General features: G+C 44.2%; 1 protein-coding gene across 1 annotated transcript in view; it reads right to left on the reverse strand.

Moving 5' to 3' along the window:
- Positions 1-24501, reverse strand: part of ST8SIA6 (ST8 alpha-N-acetyl-neuraminide alpha-2,8-sialyltransferase 6) — a 128671-nt gene that overhangs the window by 47983 nt on the left and 56187 nt on the right. Inside the window, exon 3 of the mRNA XM_060095492.1 lies at positions 13500-13589. Coding sequence (XP_059951475.1) covers positions 13500-13589 — 90 coding nt within the window. The remainder of the gene's footprint in view (positions 1-13499; positions 13590-24501) is intronic.

Consider the following 24501-nt stretch of genomic DNA (forward strand, 5'->3'; position numbering starts at 1 on the left):
ATATGTATACATATAGCTGATTCACACTGTTGTACAGCAGAAACTAACACAACATTGTAAAGCAATTATACTCCAATAAAGATATTTTTTTTTAAGTATCCCCTTCACAAATATCTACAACATGCAAATACATCACCAGGAAGGAAAGAATGAATAAACAAGGACTGAGGCTGCTATTTAAGATTCTTGCATTTTCCCTCACAACACTACTGCTGTATGATTTCTGAAGATGAAAGAAAGATGACCCACTTTTCAAGTTTATGGAAAGAAATCTTTACATATAAGAGGATATCCAGAGTTGAAAGTAACAGTTTAGTGATCTTATACTATCAATTTTTAGAACTAGGATCCTATATATTGCAAGGAATCAGAAAGAACCAATAAATTGAGTGTTTCTCCATCTCTTAAAGAATAACATTATATAGTTAGAGTGAGTTACAAGAGTGAAAAAGCTAGCATGGATATTACACCTGGTAAGATTTTTAAACCACATATGAATGGCTATGAACCTTGTGCCTTTTAAATTCTTCTGACTCACATAAGCAGAGTTGATCTCTTTCTCCCATGTCCTTTGCAACACCCTAAATCCACTAAGGGCTTCCCTGGTGGCGCAATGGTTGAGAGTCCACCTGCCAATGCAGGGGACGTGGGTTCGTGCCCTGGTCTGGGAAGATCCCACATGCCGCAGAGCGGCTGGGCCCGTGAGCCATGGCTGCTGAGCCTGCACGTCTGGAGCCTGTGCTCTGCAACGGGAGAGGCCACAACAGTGAGAGGCCCGCGTACCCAAAAAAAAAAAAAAAAAAAAAAAAAAAAAAAAGTCCACTAAATATCTCTATAGCACTTACCTTTTGTTTTCATGTATTTACTCAATAAATACTTACTGGGCATCTGTTATGTGCAAGATATTGTTCTAGAGACCAATAATAAAAATAGTGAACAAAATAAATTTTAAAAAAATCCACATTCTCATGAAATTTATATTGTAATAGGGGATTATGGACAATAAACCCAATGTATGGGCTGAACCGTGTTCCCCCAGACTCATATGTTGAAACCCTAATCCCCAGTACCTCAGAATATGACTATATTTGGAAATAAGGCCTTTAAATAGGAGATTAAATTGAAATGAGACCATTAGGGTGGCCTGAGTCCAATCTACTGGCATTCTTATAAGAAAAGGAAGTTTTTATTTACAGAGAGATACCAGGAGGCTGGCCTACATACAGAAAAGACCATACATACGGAAAAGACCACGTATGTATGCTTCATACATACAGCAAGAAGGCAAGGAGAGAGACTTGGTTTTGGTTTCAGAGAAACCAAACCTGCTGACACCTCGGTCTTAGACTTCTAGAACTGTGAGTAAATAAATGTTTGTTGTTTAAGCTACCTAGTCTATGGTAATTTGTTATGGCAGCCCTAAGAAACTGTACATCAAATAATACATACATTAAAATCATGTTGAAGTATAATGTACTTAGTACTGTGAAGAAAAATAAAGCAGGAAAAGAGGGAAAGAAAGTATGTGAAATAGGGCTGCCATCTAAGTGGGGTGCTCAGGGAAGACCTCCCTGGGGGTACGAGTTGGGCAGAGACTTGAAGAAAGGGATTAAGCAAGTGATACACATATGGGAGTTTGGGAATGAGAAGAACATTCTATGCAAAGGGAAGGACAAGTGTGAAGGCCAGAGGTAGAGGCAGGCACGGTATGTCTGAGCAGCAGCAAGATGGTCAGGTTGGTTGGAAGTCACACACGAGTCACTCAGGAATCCACTCATGAAGGTGGCAGGAGATGAGGTCAGAAAGGCCACAGGAAATCTGACGGTAGCGGCCTTGCTATTCAAAGTGTGGATCTCGGACTGGCAGTATTGGCATCCTATAGAAAGATTATTAGAAATGCAGATTCTCGGGCCCTGACTCACCCCTACAGAATCAGACTGTCTTAAAATAACATCCTCAAAAGATCTGCAGACCTGTTAAAGTTTTTAACAGCTTCACGGAGGTATAATTAGTATGCCATACAGCTCACCCGTTTAAAGCAGAGAAGTCAGTGGGTTTTAGAGTATTCGCAGATATGTGCAACCATCACTACAGTCAATTTTGGAACATTTTTACCACCTCAGAAAGACGTCTTGTACACTTTAGCTATCACCTCCTGCATATCCCCAAAACGTTGGCCTATTGTGTCTTCATTTTCATCCATCTCCAAGTATTTTCTGGTTTCCCTTTCTATTGCTTCTTGAACCCACTGCACAGTTAAGAGTATGTTGTTTGATTTCTACAGATTTGTGAGTTTCTCAATTATTTTTCCTGAATATTCATCTTAAATTTCATTAAAATGTGGTCACACAACATACTTTGTATTAGTTCTATTCTTTAAATTTATTGAGGTTTGTTTTATAATCTAGCATATGATTTACCCTGGACAATGTTTTGTGTGCACTTGAGAATAATGTATATTCTGTTGATGGGTGGTGTACTCTATAGATGCCTGTTAAGTCTAGCTGGTTTATAGTGTTGTTCAATTCAACTATTTCCTTGTTGATCTTCTTTCCGGTGTTGTATCCACTACTGAAAATAGAGTATTTAAAATCTCCAATTATTGCTGAATTATTTATTCCCTTTGTCAGTTTTTCCTTTGTGTACTTTGGTGCTGTGTTATTAGATGTATATGTGTTTATAACTGTTATATCTTCCTGCTGGATTGACCCTTTTATGATGATAAGATCTGCTTTATTTCTACTAACACTTTTTGTTTTAAAAGTTTATTTTTTTTAATATCAATATATCCACTCAAGCTTTCTTGTGGTTGCTGTTTGCAAGATATACATTTTTCCATCCTTTTACTTGCAATCTATGTGTGTATTTGAATCCAAAAATGTGTCTTCTGTAGATAGCATAGCTTGATCATGCTTTTTTTTTTTTTTTTTTTTTTTTTTGCGGTATGCGGGCCTCTCACTGTTGTGGCCTCTCCCGTTGCGGAGCACAGGCTCCAGACGCACAGGCTCAGTGGCCATGGTTCACGGGCCCAGCCGCTCCGTGGCATGTGGGATCTGCCTGGACTGGGGCAGGAACCCATGTCCCCTGCATCAGCAGGCGGACTCTCAACCACTGCGCCACCAGGGAAGCCCGATCGTGCTTTTTAATCCAGTCTGACAATCTCTGCCATTTGATTGCATGGTTTAATCCACTCATATTTAATGTTATTACTGATACAGTTAGATTTACCTCTGCCATTTTACTTTTGTTTTTTTATGTCTCATGTATTTTTTGTTCCCCTATTCCTCCTTTACAGCTTTCCTATGCCTTAAGTGAATGTTTCTAATGTAGCATTTTGACATCTTTAATAACTTAAACTATATTTTTAGTGGTTGCTCTAGGGTTTACCATACACATCTTATCAGAATCAGCTTTCAGTTTATACTAGCTTAATTGCTCTAATATATAAAAATATTACTCTTGTATCGCTGTCTCCCCTTTTTCTTCTTTTTATGGAATCTTTGTTATACAATATTACATCCATTAATGTTATAAGCCCAACTACACATTGTTATAATTATTACTTTGCCATTTGTAGTCATTTCCTTAGCCTGATGCAACTCGGCTCCCACCCGTAACAGCTCCTTTGTGCTGTTACTGGCAAATATATTACATGTATATTTGAGAAGTGCTCTAAGGACCTTGTAGGCTGCTTTCAGAATTTTGTCTTTTATTTTGAGTGAAATGCGAAAACATTAGAACAGAAAAGTGACCTGATCTGACTTACATTTAGAAAGGTTCCCACTGTCTACTTCATTAAGAACGGTCTCTAGGAGAGCAGGGGTGAAAACCAGAAGAGCAATTTGGAGATGTTGGCCACAATCCAGGAGTGGAATAAAGATGGCGTGGTCCAGGGTGGAAGTGATAGAGTAAGAAATTATCAGCTTCTGGGTATGACTTCAAGGTGGCCAGTGAGATTTAATGACAGACAATGGGATGGATAAAAAGAAAGGCGTCAAGGATAACGCCAAGCATTTAGATCTGAGCACTGGAAGAATAGACTTGCCATTAACTGAAATGGAGAACAGTGCTGAAGTACAAAGTTCCAGTGGGTGGATCCAGGAGATCCTGTGAGATTTATAAGGTTTGAGATTCCTTATGAGTACCCCAGGGAGGTGATCACTGGGCAGAGGTAATACAAACCTGGAAAGAGGTCTAGGGAGGAAATACAAACTTGGGAATCATCAGTATGTAGATGGTATTTAAATCCATGAGACTAAATGAGGTCCCTGAGGTCTGAGGATGAAAAGAAATGAGGTCTGAAGACTGAGTGCTGGAACGCTCCAGTGTCAAAAGTAAGGGGAGATGAGGAGGAATCTACAAAGATCGAGAAGGAGAAACTGAAGTATTGTAACTATCTGACTTTTTTGTTGTTGGTGTTTTGGGTTTTTTTGTTGCTTTGGTTTTGTTTTTTTTTTCTATTTTTCGGCCGCACTGCGTGGCATGCAGGATCTTAGCTCCCTCATCGGGGATCAAACCCGCAGCCCCTGCAGTGGAAGTGCCGCGTCTTAACCACTGGACCGCCAGGGAAGTCCCTGACTTTCTTAATATACTGCAAGCTGCTAAAGAGTAGAAATAATTTCTTTATCGTTGTGTTCCTTAAGCAAGAGTTCTCAAACTGTTCTCAACCGCGCATCCTTTGAAAAAGCTCCCAGGGAGTATGATACACACCTCCAGGTTGAGAATAACTGTCTCTGTGCCCTTCATAGTTCTGGACACAGAGAAGTTGCTGTGTGTTTCTGAAATTGAAAATTAATATATGATTAGAACATAAAAACACCCAAAGGTTTCAGATATTAGTTTTGAACTATGACCATAATTAGCCATCCGCCATGATCTTACCAAGAAAAGCCATACTGGTCCCTGAGCTACAATCAGGGTACAGTGGTTGCTGTACAAGATAAAGCTACCTGTGTATATTTACATTATGGATGCTTAAGTAAAATAAGTATCAAAAAGTGAGGAAAGTATATGGTATGTTGGAGGAAGATTGCTTTTCAGTAGCTTCGCATTTTAAAGTCAAATGCCTTTCTCTTCCTGTATTTGTGACTTGTAATTCTGTTCTCATTAAGGTTGGAACCATACAGTAGTGAGAATAAAACAGTCAGAATTTCATCCAAGCCCCGGCTCTGCCTTTTCTAACTGTCTGATGTTCTGCAAGCCATTTAACCCTCCGACTTCATCTCTTTCACTTGTGGAATTAGAATAACAAAAGCTATCCTGAAGAAATACTGCAAAGACTGTAGATATACTTAAATTATCTTGCATACAGTAGGTCCACAAAAACGGTAGTTGTTATTACCACTATTGATAATTTTGGTAATCATAATAATTGTCATTATGATAAAAATATAATAACGTAAAGACTGTGAATTGAGTAGTCAATTAGTTATCCGTGGTTATGTGAAAAATTATGAAAAAAATTAGTGGCTTAGTTGTTTTACAACAATAAACTATTACTGCACAGTTTCTGTAGGTCAGGAATTCATGAGTAGCTTAGCAGGAGAGTTCTGGCCCAGCAGCTCATTAGGATGTAAAGTCAAGATGTTGGTCGGGGCTGAAGTATCTACTTCCAAGGAGCTTCACTGACATGGCTGAAAAGGCGGTGCTGCTGTTGGTGGGAGATCTTAGTTCCTTGCCATGTGGACCTCTCAGTGTGCCCATGACATGGTAACTGGCTTCCCCCAGAGCGAGCAATCCAAGAGCAGGCACAGCAGAGCTATCATATCCCTTTATGACCTGGCCTTGAAATACAACATCGTTATTTCTACGATATCGTGTTGGTTACACAGGGCAGCCCTATTCAGTGAGGCAGGGGAAAAGCAAGTAAATACCAGGAGGAAATGATCATTGGGTGCCATCTTGGAAGTCTGGCTACCACAGATAGTAAAGAGACGATACCTTTAATGTATTTGAAAGCGGTGAGCAGAAGTATCAATGACAGATTTGCTTTCTTTCTCCATCCCACTTCTAAAATTGGAAATAATGCCTAATGTGAATACATAATCAAGATTGCAGTATAACGAGAAAGTCAGTGTTTCAGTTTTCCTCTGAGGGAAAATTCGGTTTTGTTTCCACTGACAAACACTTACAATCAAATAATTCACAATTCCAATCTTCAGCACGGTAACAAATGATACTAAGCAACTCTTGCCACGTATTAACTAAGGAATTCAGACTAGAATTCCTCTAGTTACCTTCTAGCATCAACAACCACACACAAAATATTTTATTTCCCACCTTTTCTTTAACGGGTTGCCTGACTCTGAACAAGGCATAATCCCACTTTTATTGTTAAACTGAGGAAATTAGATTTTTTAGAAAAACAAAACTTACACATAAAAAAGTATACAGATTAGAAGAATTTAAGAGACTCTTCCTTTCAGCTCTTAAATTGTATGATGGTTTATTTCTTACGTATTCTTTGAGGCACAGAATGATGGCTAAACCACCTTTGGATAGACTTGACACAACTTCAAAAAAAAAACTTTTCAGAGATTTCTATCATAGCCTCGAAGTTAGCTCACCTGCCCCAACTTAAAAGTTTATACGAGCAAACACAGCCACTCCTTTGGTTACCACGAGATACATCACAAGATATTAAGAACATACCAAGTTGGTATGAATGGCTGTTTTGTGTTAACTTCTTCTTTCTGACCTCAATACCAAGGGAAGGAAGTAGGGCTAGATTTTAAGGGCTAGTCCTTAAAAGCTGACCACAAAAGGCAAGTTAAAGGGTCAGAGATGAAAAGACAGACAAAACTGTGGGTATCTCTTTAAGAAGCAAAGAAAGCACCATAGATTTAAAGCTAGGTGAACAAGTCATATATCACTGTATGCCAAGAAAATCTTGTATATGACCACAAACCGTTTTTCCTGACAGACAAGTGAAAACTTAGGAATACTTGCTTTGTTAACAGGCTGTCAAGTGATATGTTCAGAATCAGGTTTTTTGAAGCCTGATCTGCCATAATTTATACTTCTTCTTTTCAAGCTGCAATTCAGGTCATGCTGTGCTCTCTGAGATAATAAACAGGAAGAACGCTTGGGGCCAGCCTTCAATTCACGTTGCCTTTCATCCTGCAAAACAGAGCCTTCGAACAGACATCTTTAGGATGCCCCATTAAGATGATCCTTTCAGAAAGTTCTCTTGTTCTCAGTAATTTTAAATGGTACGGCATGAAGTAGCCCATCAAACATACGCACTCACCAAGCAGTGTATGGTTCAAGCCACACCTAGCCTGTGCAAGCCTGTGTTCCAAACCTTAATTCTGAGAATCTGAATCTTACCAAGAAAAGCTATCAGAACACAAGCAACTTTTTCATGCCCTGGTGATTGTGCAGGAAGTTACAGGGTAGTGGCTTACACTCTGTGCCTAAGAAGAGCTCTAAATATCTCCTTTCACTAGAAGTACTATTTAAACTACTCAGGTGTTCAGAAGATATAAGAGATTGCTGTTGTTTAAGAAAAATGTTTCCTTCCACCTTTAAGGAAGACCTGAAGGGCCTAGGGTCAACAGAATGATGAGAATGGCAGAGCTATTTAATACATATGGCGCAGAAATATCTGGTTGACGTCACTGATTGGCGCTCTGTTTCCATAGCATAGCTGTTGCTGTAAGCAGCATCCCAGCCAGGCACTACTTCCCCCACGCCAAACACACACCAGCTCCACTCACATTCTATTGACCAAGCCCAGTCACATGACCCGAAACATCTAGGTAGGCTAGTTCCAGCCAGTGGAACGTGAACGGAAGTGATGTGTGTCCCCTCCAAGCTGGGTGTGCTTTCTCCATAGCACCCTCTCCTTCAGCAGCAACCCTGGGATCACCTGTTGAAGATGCCTGCATCATAGGATGGAAAGAGCCAGAATCCCTGAGTCAGTACTCAGAGGACAGTTGCCTGACCAGGAAGGAATATCTAGACTGAATGCTGCATGAGAGAGAATACAAGACTGTGTTATGACAGTGCGTTTGCAGAGATTTTGCTGGAGTAGTTCATCCACCCTGACCAGGTGGTGGAAACTGAAGAAATATAGATGTACATTTTCTTGGGGTCCAGGATCATCTGGGAAAATGCAAGAGGAACACAGGAAGAACAAGGCACAAGAACAGAGGCAGCAAAACCTAAGATGGGGAGGGATGAGTTCATTTCCTGGATCAGCCCCTCTGAAGTATCTGCTCTTGAAAAACCAGCTCATTGGTCTGAAACAATGTGAACTAAGATGGACAACTTGGATATTCATACGGTCAACATTTTAAAATGATATACACATAGCACAAAAGATTACAAATAATCTTTGCTATACTGAAAAATGCAAACTAGCCGTGATAAGATGGCTAGGTAGTATGTTAAAGATGTTTTTAAAATAAATTTATTTATTTATTTATGTCAGCGTTGGGTCTTCATTACTGCACACAGGCTTTCTCTAGTGGCGGTGAGCTACTGTTCGTTGCTGCGCACGGGCTTTCTATAGTTGCGATGAGTAGGGGCTACTGTACATTGCAGTGCACGGGCTTCTCATTGTGGTGGCTTCTCTTGTTGCAGAGCATGGGCTCTAGGCGTGCGGGCTTCAGTAGTTGTGGCATGTGGGCTCAGTACTTGTGGCTCGCGGGCTTCAGTAGTTGTGGCACGTGAGCTCAGTAGTTGCGCCACAAGGGCTTAGTTGCTCCGCGGCATGTGGGATCTTCCTGGACCAAGAATCTGTGTCCCCTGCACTGGCAGGTGGATTCTTAACCACTGCGCTACCAGGGAAGCCCCGGCTAGGTAGCATTTTAGTTCATGATAATATTTTAGCTGGGAGACACCTGGTAAAAAAAGGTTTGGGATGTAGAAACCCAGAGAAGCATTCAGGGAGAAAGAATGAGATAGGAAAAAACAGAAAACTTCAGATTCAAAGTAAGAGCCAGAGCCAGAGAAGTGAAAGATAGGCTTCAAAAAGGAGTTGAAGTTTATGGATAATTTTTTAAGAGCTACAAATTAGAGATGGTAGAGGAAATGCTCTGAGGATCTAAGAGGTATATTTATTCATTCATTAGTTTAATCCCACAAATACTTACTGAGCAACGACTGTGTGCTGAGCCCTGTGACAGGCACCATGGACAGAACCACAAGCTCACGGTCTTAAACAGAAAATAAAGAATTGTGATACATGGTACCCATCCCGATGGTCTTCCCAATGGCAACTGTTTAACTTCCTTTTATTGAAAACTGTGGTCAAGACCAGTGGGAGACAGAACCCTGTTTCCCTCCCACTCTAGTGCCCTCCTCCTAAATTCTAGTTTAGCATCTGAAATGGACAAATTGGCTGAGGAAAGAGAAGATTCTAACTCTTCAACAGACCATGAAAAAAACAGAGCTAGGGACTTCCCTGGCAGTCCAGTGGTTAAGACGCCACGCTTCCACTGCAGGGGGCGCCAGTTTGCTCCCTGGTCGGGGAATTAAGATCCCACATGCCGCACCGAGGCAAAAAAAAAAAAAAAAAAAACAGAGCTAAATCATTATTTCTAAGAAAATGAAATTGCCTTTTATCACCACGCACCGAATAGCTTTCCTGATTGTCCCCTGTACGTCTGTAACAGCAGGGTCGCAGAACGCACGGTTCCGGACAATAGACAATACAACTGAACAAATTAGTCTCCTGAGTGCAAAATAACACTTTCATAACAATGGGTAATTCATGCCTACGTTCTCTAGACCTTTGCCGAACAGAATAACAGTGCAGGCTAATTACACGAGCTGGCTGAAAACTGTGCAGGTCATGAAAAGGCATCCCTCTAAAGAACAGCCGAGAAAAGGTCTTAGCGCCAAATCCAAAACAATAGGAAAAAAGTGAGAGAGCAAACATGAGAACATATGCCCAGGCAATCTCATTAGCATGCTGCAGTTAACCATGTTTGTGGATGCCCATAAAAGAGTTGTAAAATTCTCTGCCTTGAAAAACAACATTACCTTCCATGATTAAAGAACCTTCCACCACGATGACTCAAGTGCTTTGCTCCAAAGTACAGCTATGGGTCATGGTTACGTTAAGCACTTTTGTCATTTTGCGGAACAAAGACAGTTCGTATCAGAGAGAGAGAGGTGAAGAGAGTCAGTTGAAACTTTCACACACTGACTCACATGTCGGGCAAGGGATACAACAGGCTTGTCGCAGGGAATGCGGAGCAAGGACCAATTTTTCCAAGTTCTACTCTCATGAGGTGTGGTGCCGCGAGACATTTGGAATTTGAGTCCCTCAGGAAAAGTTTCAGAAAGAGCCCAGCAAACAACAAGCAAAACAATGGCTCCGATATGATCAAAACAGACGTGCGGTGCCATCTATAATGCATGAGCTGCTTTACATCCACCTCAAAATTCAATGTATTTATTGTGCAAGAAAAGAAGCGTTTGCACCTGTTAGTTCTGGCCCATCTACCACAAGCCAGGGTCCTGGCAAAAACAGTGGCCTGCTCAAACTGTCATTTAAGAAAAGCTTAAAGAAAGCACTTTTCCCACCCAAAGTCCTGGGCTGGATGTAGGAAAATCCAAATACAGTATCAGGGGACCATTAAGAGCTCACCCCTAGGCTGAAGAGTCCAGTGGAGGGAATGAAGTGAAAAAGGAGACAGAGAGACACTTAACAAAAGTCATGACCTTCATTAAGGATGTAACACCTTCCTTCGGTCAAGGATGTAATTCGCCTGCAGCAACATCACAAGAGAAAAGCTTCTTTTCATTCTTCCCCGTTCCTGATCCATTTCTAGTGCTGTCCTCTGAGTCAAATGCAAAGAAAACCAGTTGACAAAGGAGCCAGGAGCCTATGGATGAAGTCTCTGTAGGTCGGCCTCCCAGGGCAAAGCGGGACACAGACCAAACCATGGTGAAGGGAGATGAGTGGGTCACGTTCAGCAAATGCAAGTACGCAGCACAGTGGATTGCCCTAGGACGCTTAGGCCCGTCAGTTGGAATTTAAGGAAAAGAAAACAAACATTTCCAGAGGACTATCCATTGTAATAAACTGAGCTAACATACAGGAACATACAGGGTTGGACTGTCAAACCAGATTCACTCAAATCAGAAATCTTACTGGGTAGCAGGCTTTCCCACTAACTTCAAGGATCCAGGCTGTCGGGAGGCTCAGACAAAGCAGAGGCACCTGGGACGCCCAAGGTGGCCTCCTCGGTCCTGGCTTCCTGCACAGGACGTGCACCTCCGGCCCAGAAGAGTAGGTGAGGTCTCTAAGTGAGGTCCCTGGGTTCCTTACACAGCAGGAACGATTAAACTCGGAAACTTTTCCCTGTACACCTAGAGAGCTGGACAGCCCATGGGCTGCTCTGCAGGGAGACCGGACTCACGGATCCTGGGTTCCCTTCAATATAAGTAATTCCTCAGGCAGGGAGCAGATGCTGGGACATTTCAGTGGACAATGGTCCCTTCCTCTAGGCAAGTATTCTTAGTCTATTACCCGAGGTCTAGTTGAAAGGGGATTAGACCAGGCTGCCTACTGCAGTTTCCTCCCCCCGCCCCCGGGTCACCCTCCAGGGATGGAAGTACATGGATTATAGGCAGCTTTAACTGCTTCCTCCCATAAACTGTTTTTAACATTAAAAGAGGAAGAGACGTGTGTGTGCATGTGTGTGTGTGTGTGTGTGTGTGTGTGTGTGTGTGTGAGAGAGAGAGAGAGGGGGGGGGGGGAGAGAGAGAGAGAAGAGAGGAGAGGAAGACAGGAGACTGATCGCCAAACTGATTATTAGGAAGAAAAAGAGAAGGAAAGGCCGCTGGGTCTCGACTGCCATGAGGCACCTGCTCTCCTTCTCACCCCGCACAACTTTCCAACTCGGTCAGGCAAGCGCGCAGCGACCTGCAACTCTGAGGGGTCCCTTCCAGGGAGATTTACAGGTGCCAGCCCAGGCCCCGCCATCCCCCCTTCCAGGGACAGCCAAGGCAGCGCCTCGACCATCGGACCCTCAGGCCACGAGTAGCTCTTCCTCGCACGCAGCTTGGAGCTTTTCGAACTCTTTTTCCCCAGTTCAGAGAAGATGGTGCTGGAGACTCTCTGAAGTACAGGCTTGTCAGCAGGTGTGGGAAGCTGGGAGGGAACCACAGCTGGGACTGGGGCCGGGGGTGGGGGTAGGGGGGTCAACCTGTTAACCTTCATGGGACTGTATGTAAGCAGCTCGATACAGGTGTGCGTTTCTCTAGATTAGGGTCTGGAATGCCATGGGGTTCTCAAAAAGAGTCAGGGCCTAGAAAAGCTGAGCTGGTAAAACTACACAGAGTGTCTAGTGAATGTGGATTCGGGGACAGATACATAGAGTCCCCAGTGCCAGGGTCGGACCCTGGTCTGCACTGTTCAGCCCCTCACCATCCCCCTCACCCGACGGAGCTTCTCCAAGCCCAAGGTCATTCCTCCATGTGAAGTCTTTTTTTAAAAATTTTTATTGGAGTGTGGTTGCTTTACACTGTTGTGTTGGCCTCCACTGAACAACAAAATGAATCAGCCAGACACACACAGATATCCCTCCCCTATTTGGATTTCCCTCCCATTTAGGTCACCACAGTGCATTAGGTAGAGTTCCCTGTACTCTACAGTATGTTCCCATCAGTTGTCTACTTGATACACAGTATCAATAGTGTATATGTGTCAATCCCAGTCTCCCAATTCCTCCCACCACCACCCCCTTTCCCCCTTGGTATCCATACATTTCTTCTCTACATCTGTGTCTCTATTTCTGCTTTGCAAATAAGATCATCTATACCATTTTTCTAGATTCCACATATATGCGTTATTGTCTGATACGTGGTTTCTCGCGAACAGTCTTATTTTCCAAATGATTTCAAAGACGCCGTGAAACATTTTTTGACACTTACAAAACACCTATTTTAAAGTTAAATGAGGGCTTCCCTGGTGGCGCAGTGATTAAGAATCCGCCTGCCGGGCCTCCCTGGTGGCGCAGTGGTTGGGAGTCCGCCTGCCGATGCAGGGGATACGGGTTCGTGCCCCGGTCTGGGGGGATCCCATGTGCCGCGGAGCGGCTGGGCCCGTGAGCCGTGGCCGCTGGGCCTGCGTGTCCGGAGCCTGTGCTCCGCGGCGGGAGAGGCCACAGCAGTGAGGGGCCCGCATACCGCAAAAAAAAAAAAAAAAAAAGAATCCGCCTGCCAATGCAGGGGACATAGGTTCGAGCCCTGGTCCAGGAAGATCCCACATGCCGCAGAGCAACTAAGCCCGTGTGCCACAACTACTGAGCCTACGCTCTAGAGCCCGCGAGCCACAACTACTGAAGCCCGCACGCCTAGCGCCCGTGCTCCGCAACAAGAGAAGTCACCGCAATGAGAAGCCCTCGCACCAAAATGAAGAGTAGCCCCCACTCACCACAGCTAAAGAAAGCCCACACAGCAAGGAAGACCCAGTGCAGCCATAAATAAATAAATAAAGTTCCATTAAAAAAATTACATTAAATGCAAAGAGTAGAACTTACTTTCTCATTTTGTTAGATAAAGTCTCCAAGCCGGCTTGCAGATTCTGGCATCTCTCTGTCGGCAGGAGGAACTTCTCGTTCAGATATGTGCTGTTTTGTGAAAGAGATTAAAAAATAGATTGATTTAAAAGGAGAGCTTATGAGATACGGTTAACAGAAAGCAGATTTAATTGATAAAGTGGGCCCAACTGAGGTCTGATTTTCATCCCTTTATCGGATTTCTCTGTGGAAAAGGAAATTGATATTTTCACCTACAACAAAGGGTCTAAATTAAAAAAGAAAAAAGTTGACATGATAAAGTCAAACAGAAAAGAACACTCCATGGGGGACTGTATTTTCAGGTTCTCATATTTTGAGGTTAGTATGTACAATGAACAAGTTATTGAATAGTTTTAATCATTGTGTGTGTAAGCAGGCTTTATTTTTAAAAGATGTCTCTGGCTAGGAAGCATGCAGACACAGAAGATCAGTAATTCTCTCCCAAAAGAAGGCAAGATAAATCTGGCCTTTGCTTATGACAGTAGCTGTGATATAAGGGTCTGTTGCTATTGTTTTATGAACTTGGAAAAACTGGAGTTGGAACAAAACCAAATCACAAAGCGAGTTAAGGAGATGGGTCATGGAGTCGGGCTGCCTAGCGAGCCCTGCGGACACATGTGTGCAATTGGACTGATGGAGGCCTGTTTCTGCATCTCTAGTCCTTACCCCATAGTGCTATTATCATGATATACACACGATAGAGGAAACAATGAAAAGCACCCGGTACCACGCCTACCGCAGTAAATGCTCAAAAAAATATCAACCACCACTTTCCCTACACTTCAGAAACATGCACACAACTCCAACTTCCTGGTAGAGCATCTATTTAATCACCCTGAAGGTATTTGCTGAGGATCTAATATGTGCTGGGAGCCGGGCACAGGAGACTTAGGATGCGGAGCTGGATAACACAGCACACAGTCCCTTTCCCTAGTGGAGCTTGCAGTCTGGTTAAAGAGAACGATGTATATCAAACAAACCACCACAGGAATGAATACCGAATTCTGATCTGTGGTTATTAGGATCGTGAAGACAGCAGTGGGTGCCATGGAGGAGTGCAGTGGGGAGATGCCTGTATCCTGTGGGCGGGGGGGCCTCTGAGAAAGTGTCATTTGGGTGGAGATCCCCAGGGTGATCCAAGGGCGTTACTTTGGGAAGAGGGGGGAACATTCCAGATAGAGGGGAAAGCAGGTGCAAAGGCCCCAGAATGTTTGAGGAGCTGAAAGGAGGCTGGTGGGGCTCAAGGGTGTCTGGAGCAGAAAGTAGGGGCCAGAGCACACAGGCCTGGTGAACCAGGTTTAGAATGGACCCTAAGGACACAGGGAGCAATAGGTTAGGGGTGAGGAGTGATGGATGGGCCTGGCCTCATCTGTGTTTTAAGTGGTTGACTGAGAAATGAAGCGAGAGGAAGCAGGACTACAGAAAAGGTGGGAAAGTTAGGAGGCTTCTGCAGGGCTCCAGGAGAGAGAGGACGGCAACGTGCTTTGCCAGCCAGGATGGAACAGACGATGACGTGCTCAGAGACATCACCCAACGGCAGTTGCTCTGCATCACACAGGTCTGTTTCTTACTCATGAAATGCCCACTAGACACTGGGTAGCTCTCTAGGGCGGCCGTGCTCCCCGCGACCTAGGAATACTGCGTACTGCACGCTTGGGGCACCTTCCTTTCAACGACCCACTTCCATGATTGCTGTGGCAGGAGAAGAAAGTGCTGGAAGGTTTTACTCTGTATCCGGATGCTTCAGCCTGGCCAGAACTAGCTGCATACCCGACCTGACTGCACAGTGGTTGTCAGAAAAAGGCAATCATCCGCTGTGCCCAGAGAAAGAGGCGATCAGGATCCGAGAGTGGACCAGAGCCCACATCCACTTGCCCACTGGCACAAGAGAGGCTGACAGACTTGAGATCTATTCTGGAGGTAAAACTGACAGGACTTCGTAATAAGTTGGATATGGGAGGTGAGGTAGCAGGAGGTATCAAGAGAAAGATACAAACGAAAGAGATTCCTAATTAATCCTGCAGAAGTGCTGCCCAAGAAGACGGCACAAAATACACATGGGCTCACAAAATCCCTCTTTATCTTGTTTTGTTGGCTGCATGGAGTCTTTGTTACTGTGCACAGGTTTTCTCTAGTTGCGGCGAACGGGGGCTACTCTTCGTTGCAGTGAGTGGGCTTCTCACGGCCGTGGCTTCTCTTGTTGCGGAGCGTGGGCTCTAGGCACGCAGGCTTCAGTAGCTGTGGCACGTAGGCTCAGTAGTTGTGGCTCGCGGGCTCTAGAGCGCAGGCTCAGTAGTTGTGGCGCACGGGCTTAGTTGCTCCGCGGCATGTGGGATCTTCCCAGACCAGGGCTCAAACCCGTGTTCCCTGCATTGGCAGGCGGATTCTTAACCTCTGCGCCACCAGGGAAGTCCCTCCCTCTTTATCTTGATACGATTTTCTCCCCCTCCCCACTTCCTTCCTCCTTCCATCTACGTGCCTCACCTTCTGTGCTTTCGGAATGTATTACCGTACTTTCCAAGGATTCGTTTCTTTCTAATTTGCTGTGTATTTTATTCAGGCAGCGCCGTTGATGAAGTGACTTACTGAGCCAGAAGTGCTTTGAACTCTGATGGCTTCGCAAGACTGAATTTGTGAACCTGTGACAAACAGGCACCCAGGGTTCTGTGTCAGAGCACTTTCCTTAAATCGGAGAGTATCCTTGTTAATGAAAAGTCCAAACAGCTTTGCCCAACTGGAATCACAGAAGGCCCATGGAAAGCACATGGGGGTACCTGCGGGGAAGTGGAGGTGAGAGAATGAAGAATGAAGCCAGAGGGACAAAAGGGGCCTTAGGTGTCAGCCAGCAGGGCCAGCCTTGAATCTGGGCTCCACTCTCTGACCTTGGCCTTTACATCCAAGAGTTTACTTTTTAAATCTTTACTCAATAAGGTAGTTTATAGGGATGCTGCAGATTAAATGTTTGTGTCCCCCCAAAATTCATATGTTGAAACCCTCGCCCCCAAGGTGATGGTATTAGGAGGTGGGGCTTGGGGAGGTGATGAAGTCATGAGGAGGGGGTGATCATGAATGGGATGAGTGCCCTTATAAAATTGGCCCAAGAGGGCTTCCTGGTCCCCTTCCGCCTTGTGAGGTTACAATGAGAGGATGGCTGTCTATGGGAAAGTGGGCTCTCCAGACACCAGACCTGTACATGCTATGATCTTGGACCTCTAGCCTCCAGAACTGTGAGAAATTAATTTCTGGTATTTATAAGCCACCCGGTCCAGGTCTAGTAGCCTGAATGGACCAAGACAAGGGATTACATGGGATGGGTATAAAAACAGCTGATACACGAAAGTTACTAAATAAATGTTGTGTTCTTGTTCTCCTAAATGCATTGTGTGTTATTTCCTCAGTTGTTGTTATTACAATAGGGGACGGTATGGTAATACTTCTCCCACCCACAGAAGTCATTTCACAGTAAAAGGAACAGAAAGGGGAGCCCCTTGAGTTCTCTCTCTCCTGCCCCCTTTTCATTCAAAGGATCTTCCTAGTTTTCTTCCTTTTCATCTAATGTCATTAAAATCTTCCTAGGAAAACGCTAAAATACTGACCTGTGGAACCCATAAACTTCAACTGTTTGTCTACATTAGGCATCTGGCCAATAGAGCCCCTTTCATTGCCTCTTAGACAAGACTCCTAGCTCACGCTGTTTTCAACAATGTTTGTTATTCAAAGTGACACAAATACAAATTAACAATATAACTGCCATGTTTTAAGATGCTTGAAGACCTGACACTGTAAGAGATGCCAGGACCCGTGGAGAAGTGGAAGGCATTAGACCTTCCAGGGAGAGGGCTAGACCATCAGTCCATTGTGGGAATAAGTGAGAATTAGACGTTCCTTGGATCTGAGCTCATGAGGAGAACCACAAGGGAGTTACTTGCTCTTGAGACAGGAAAAGAGGAAACCATCCCAGGTCTGAGTTGACAGAGGTCATGATCCTATTTGAGAAGATGGCATCCACCACAGATGAAGACATTAGAATAAATCCTCCTTAACTTCTGATTTGGGGACATCTCTCAGACAAGGCAAAGGGGACAGAGGGAAATACAAAGAGATGAAAGTAGGAAATCCAAAGACCTGGGGTCACAAGTACCCTGGCAGAAGATGAGATGGCTACAAGTCATGTGGGCTGATTTATAACCCGAGGACGGATGACTGGGGACCAGGTTGGAATGGCCCATCCAAAAGGACTGGATATTCAGGGAGAACTTGAAATGGTAAAGGAAGCAGCAGAGAAAGCACATCAGAGCCTGCTGCTGCCAGGGATCTCACATGTAGGTAGAAGTCTAGGACATGAACGGAGAGGGACCCCTGCCCCCCACAAACTAACTCAATTTGGCGGTCTGAGCAGTTGGGTCTGGGAGACAAAAAAACCCTCTAAGAACCAAAATCTCTGGGGCCAGACTCTCATGGGTTCAAAATAAGATAATAGATAATTATCTATTATAAAGATAATAATTATCTTTCCATCAACTGATAGTTTTTTTTTTAAATTTCAATTTGCTGGTGAAAGCCATTTTAAAGAACTTCTTACCAGAATTAGCCAAAGAAGAGAAAAGAATCAGCCTACCTACAATCTGCCAAATATATAGTGGAGAGAGCCCCTCAGGACAAGTCATGGAGGGACGGTGGCCATCCTCCTGGAGATCTGCTAGAACCTGATGAACCAAGTTAGTGCTTGAGGCATCCCAGACCAGAGAGCTGAGATGGCTCTAACTGCCCTGCCAATGTCTCTTTAATTGCTCCATTACAAGATCACAATCTCTGCTTGCACGTCACTAGACAAGATTGCTTGTCTGCTCATTTGTAGCATGGGAAGCATCTCACCAGCATGCCCAAGTTCCTGCTCCTTCAACATTCTCTCACATCCACCTTGCAAATCTGCCATAATGGAGCAATACAGCCTCTGGCCTAATGCATTCCTATACCTGCCCCCTGAGGACTGCTGGGAACAAAATCACCCAGGTAGGTGGGTTGGTGCCTTGATAAATTCATGGTGTCCAGTACGCTAGGCCCTTTCCCTTCTGCTCCATCCTCATGGTCCCTGAGGTGGGTGGTCCTGCATACACATTTGATCATGTCATTTCCCTTCCGTGTCCCCCCCTCAGCCTCAGAGGGACACACAGAGCCATCCAGGACCTGGCCCTTGACCGTAATTCCAGTCTCATCTTTTACTGACAGTTTGCTAACCATTAAATGGTACAAATTCCTTTTTCCATTCCTTGCGAGTCTTAGATTATGGATTTTGATTGCTTTTATTATTTAATTATAGGATTTATTTTTTTGGTACCGGCAACCAAGCCTTCAAGCACGTTTTCATCACTTCAGTATGTCACGGGGGAAAAAAATCTTTAATAAGATTAGGGGAAAGATACACAAAAAATAAGCATTTCTGCTATCATTGTTATCTATGTGGCTGATCTGAAATTCTATCTTCATAAGTCAGACTTGAGTTGAAAACCAACTGGCAAGATTTCACAATATAGCAAGAAGCTTAGAGACTACAATGGGTACTGAAAACTAATAAGGCTCTGAAAATGCAAAGAATATCTCTTAACCAGAACAAGTGATTCAGTCCCTACAAAGTAATGTCATCATTATTTAGTTGGTAGCCACAAGGTCCACTAAAATACAGAGTTAATGACTTTTAATTAATGCAATATGCATTCAGTCCCTGGACAAATAAAACATCCCAAAGAATAATTTGCGTGTAAGTGACTGAGGAGTGTCAAGAACATCCAAATTCTTTTTTTTTTAAATTATTTATTCTTGACTGTGTTGGGTCTTAGTTGTGGCACGCGGGCTCTTTGTTGCGGCGCATGGGCTCCTCTCTAGTTGTGGCTCAGGGGCTCAGTAGCCCTGTGGCATGTGGGATCTCAGTTCCCTGACCAGGGATTGAACCCATGTCCACTGCATTGGAAGGTGGATTCTTAACCACTGGACCACCAGGGAAGTCCCAAGTTCTTGGGACATCCAAATTCTATTTACAGTGGCCAGAAAGGGGGCAAAAACTGAGTTGTGAATCTAAATCAAAAGCTTAAAACAGAATCAACTTTATTCTCTCTGAAGAAACAATTTTTAACAGATGGGGAACACAGCCTAAAAATGGAAAGTCCAAAGAATAAGAATTGTTCTATCTACATACCTTGCACACTCCTTCCCCGTTCCTGGGAAGAGATGCTGATAAGCCAGGAGTGCGTCCTGACCATCAGCAGAAATCCCCCTGTCCACTGGTGTGACAACTGGCCTGCCAGCTCTAGGACAGAGGGGACAGGGGCCAACTGTGCTCACTTCAAGCTCATCAAGCAAACACCTAATTATCATGTGCACCCCATGCCATGCAAGTTCCCCGAGGGAGAAAGGCAAGCATCCCAGTCTACCGGGAGAGTTGATTACTCTTTTTAACTGACAAATTAATATTCTGGTTTATGAGTGTGGTGAACACAAGTCTGCCTTTGAAATCAGACCCAAGAACTGACTAAATCAAGTCTTGGTGTCTACAGAGATGAGGGGAAGACCCTGGCCAACCTCTTTGTTCAGTCACTCACCAGGCATCTGTGCCACAGAGAACTATGGCTACTGGAGAAAGGACGGGGACAAAACCGTGTCCCTGTCACCTTGGAGCAAAGAGTCTGGTGCAGAGGACAGACAAGGAAGCACACGCTTACCATGCTGAGTCTGCAGAATGGATGCTGGCTATTTCCCACCATCACGTTACTTTCAAGAAACCATGAATCTGTGTTTTGGTGGATATCATTTAATTCAAAATATTAAGAACTGCTTTGAAAATGGCTACATTAGAATTTCACTTCCTTATACATGAACACTGCAGCCACCTTAACTTGCAGAAATTTCTACAAATAATCTCTGCTAACTTGGTTTTTCACCTTGACTTTTACCTGTCTTTGGTTACCTTGACAACGATTAATTAACTAACTCTCTTACTAAATCAGTTACCCTACGGTATTCTGGTCCCTCCACCACTGTTGATAGTTTTCAAAAATGGACAGTCATCCGGCTTCCCTGGTGGTGAAGTGGTTGAGAGTCCGCCTGCCGATGCAGGGGACACGGGTTCGTGCCCCGGTCCGGGAGGATCTCACATGCCGCGGAGCGGCTGGGCCCGTGAGCCATGGCCGCTGGGCCTGCGCGTCCAGAGCCTGTGCTCTGCAACGGGAGAGGCCACAACAGTGAGAGGCCCGCGTACCGCAAAAAAAAAAAAAAAAAAAAAAAAAAAAAAAAAAAAGGACAATCATAAATATCATACAGATATGAAACAAACATGCATTAAAGATTTTCTTTTATTCCCCATAAGGGAACCAGTTCAAAGCAGAGGCCACAGAACACACAGACTTATAGATCAGTACTGAAATGAATGTGCAAATAGAAGGAAGTCCATTGGACTGCTACCAGATAGGATGTAATTTGCATATTGAGAGATAAGAATTATTTTGTGTTGCTCTGAGCTAACTACATCTTGCAGAGCTGTAAAACTGTTCCCAGGAGGATCAGTATCAGCTAACTCAGAGGTGTGTGATCTGAACAATGCCAATGCATCCACTGAAGCACACAACTTCCCATTAACAGTACCACTGCTTATCACGATTAAGTTAAAGGAAGGATCAAGAGTAGGGAACCTAAAAGACTTTCACTCCATCTAACTTGCAGTCTCCTCCACTCCACAGCTTGCCCAAGGGGAAAAGGTGGTCCTGGTTTAGGTATAAGTCCTCCGAGGCACACAGGGAGCACCACCTTACCTAAGCAGGTTGAAGTAAGGGTTACCAGAAGGACAAGTCTGATATGGAAACTGATTTTTTTTTTTTTCCGGTACACGGGCCTCTCACTGTTGTGGCCTCTCCCGTTGCGGAGCACAGGCTGCGGACGCGCAGGCTCAGCGGCCATGGCTCACGGGCCTAGCCGCTCTGTGGCATGTGGGATCTTCCCGGACCGGGGCATGAACCCGTGTCCCCTGCATCGGCAGGTGGACTCCCAACCACTGTGCCACCAGGGAAGCCCATGGAGACTGATTTAAACTTCAAGTCCAGATGGGCAAGAGGAGGCTCACAGTAGAGGTAAAATAAAATAGGAGCAGACTGAGAACAAATGAAAGAAAACAAGTGACTAGCCCTGGACCATTCGTGCTTCTTTTCACTGGTCCTTAAGTGTGAGATCCTTGGGGCCTTGAGATCAACTCAAAAGTGTAGATAGGATGGAACTGCTCTCAGTACAGTGTTTCCAAGTCTTTTAAAATGCACCTCCAACAACATTTTCTTACTTGATACAGCCAAGATTATTCTGACCTTTCTTTAATGTGCTTTGCATTTGCAAACTTTGGATATACTGAGTATATTTTTGATACTAATAACCAGATTATTTGATGCAAAAATTCTGACATGCTTTCCTGGTTAAGCATGAAGATGATAATAGCAACATCCATTGGACGGTCATCAGGCGCTATGTATTGCCGTCAACTTGATTCATGTGTCATATACTCCTCACAACGAATATACAAGGTAGGGACTGTGCCCATTTTATAGCTGAGAGAAATAAGACACTGGAAGATTAAAGAACACACGTAAGGTCACTCTGCTAGAACTGGAGTGGAGTTTTGAACCCAGACACGACGTGTCTGTGTTCTTAGGCACTGTGCTAGTCCACCTCCCCTTATAGGGAAACATTTGTTCTTCAGTGCAGAGCTGTTCATTGTCTACAGCACTCGCCACTCCAGGTTACCTGATTCTGAGTCTACAGGAACTGACAAATGGTCTCTCCTTGACCAAACTCTAGTCAAGCTCCTCTGAGGTCTTCTTCAACTAGGACCCATTTGTGGGCATGTCCTTAAGAGACCAGTTTTAACAAGAACCCTGCTAAGTCAGCTCATCCAGAATCCCCCATCCTCCAGGTGGGATCACCCTTGCTATCTGACCCAATTCCTCATCCTCCACCATCCCCCAGGCCATATCCAATCACCCTGGTCTGCCTTTGGCAAGATTCCCAGCAGGCTGGTTTGGCGAGAATCATCCCTTACCCCTTGACATTCCCTCCACTGACCCCCACCTGCTCCTTGGCTATAAATTCCCACATTTCCTTGTTGGATTCAGAGTTGAGTCCCATCTCTCTCCCCTACAGCAAAACTCCACTGCAGGAGTCCCTACACCCATTGCAGTAGTACTGCATAAAATCTGCCTCGCCTGCCTGTCCTTTAACAGAGCTATTTTGCAGTTCTATGTATTGAAGTTAAGTGATAGCAACATAAGACGATTCTTGTCTATGGGCATGCAAAGGGGTTACGTCCAGTGGAGAGACAACCCTTCCCCACAGTGGGAAAATTTTTGTCTCCCTTGCCATGTTCATCTCAATATTCCTGACCTATAAATGCGTCTGTTCCTTTGAACGGGCTGTCACCCCTTACCGGCTTCCTCACTGAGGAGTTAAATAAAATTTTAAAATGTGTTCATTTTCATATCTGTATGAGAGCCATGATTTTACCTGTTTATTAAAATTATCTTTTAACACTCTGAATGAGCGTGCTGGAAGCATTTGCAAATTGAATAAACACTACACTACCTGATAAAGAGGACAAACTTTGGTGGCAAACATCACAGCTCAGATGCCTACTCTGCTACACACTCGATGCTTGGCCCCTTAAAAATTATTTAGCCCCTCTATGCTTTCAGCTTTGTGTGCACAATGGGGGTGATACTATCTCTTTGACAGATCTGATGCAAAGTTTGTAACTGATAATGCATGAAGAACGCTCAGCACGGTGACTGGAACAGAGAGCCCACTTAGGCAGTGCTCAGCAGGAGTCCTCAAGGTAGCCATCAAGATCACGGAACGCCTCTTGAAGCAGTGCTTCTCAAACTGCAACGTGCCCATGAGTCACCCAGGAAATTTACTAAAATGCCGCTCTGGGATGGGGCCTGATAGTCTGCATTTCTAACCAGCTCCCAGGTGACGCCCACCCTGCCGGACTGAGGATCACACTTTAACAAAGCATGATAAGCCTCCTGGACCAAGTTCATCTGCTCTGATAGATTTTTCGTAATAGTCTAGAGTAAGACTTCCAAGAAATGTGGGCCTGTCCTATGGCCCGAAGCATGAGTGGGGAGAAGCAATGAAACACTTGACAAAAAAAGAACCACAAGAGTAAAATGAGCTAAGTTACCATGTCACTAAGGAAGAGGGGTTTTTTTCTTTTTCAGAGGAAGAGCTCAACCAAGGAAATATTGTAAGAGGAGACGTACGGTACTGAGAATATTTAACATAATTGCTTTCCTGAGTCGGACCCAGCGTTCATCCTCCTGGGAGCTCTGCTACAGAGAACACACACCCACCATCCCTAACACCTTCACTCAGGCTTAACCAGCCCGTCAAACACACCGCTCCAATGGGCATTATTCAAGCCAACTGGATGTAGTTGGAGGATGCAATGTCTTCTGAAAAAAAGGCCAACGGACATGTGTTGGAAACATCTCTAAAATGCCCGTAAAATCCACATTTAAGTGTCCATATCAGCTATGCAACCCCGGTCACGAAGTTCCTTGTCCCAACCAAAAAACAAATGAGGAAATTCCTCTGGCAACTAAATATCTCTTCAATAAAACTGGAGAAGTGAATTCTGAGATAAGACCTTTAATGAGAAAATAACTTTTATTTACATTCCATACTGACTCTCTGGTGCTGTGTGAGACGGCACTTGATAATTTAAAAATACTTAAATATTAGAACCATAACCACTGTTACAAGTTTAGCCATCAAAGAGCAAAAACCCTCTTATAACCTGTAAGTTCATAGCTCATTTTAATATATTCATACTTCATACTCAGTTTCAGGAAAGCATTAGTGAAACCAAGCAGGACCCTGCAGGGCCCTCCTGGGTACAAAAGCCCTTCCTTGCCCCTCCTCCCCATTATTA

This window comes from Mesoplodon densirostris, chromosome 4, assembly GCF_025265405.1.
Source record: "Mesoplodon densirostris isolate mMesDen1 chromosome 4, mMesDen1 primary haplotype, whole genome shotgun sequence".
In the NCBI taxonomy this organism is placed as follows: domain Eukaryota; kingdom Metazoa; phylum Chordata; class Mammalia; order Artiodactyla; family Ziphiidae; genus Mesoplodon; species Mesoplodon densirostris.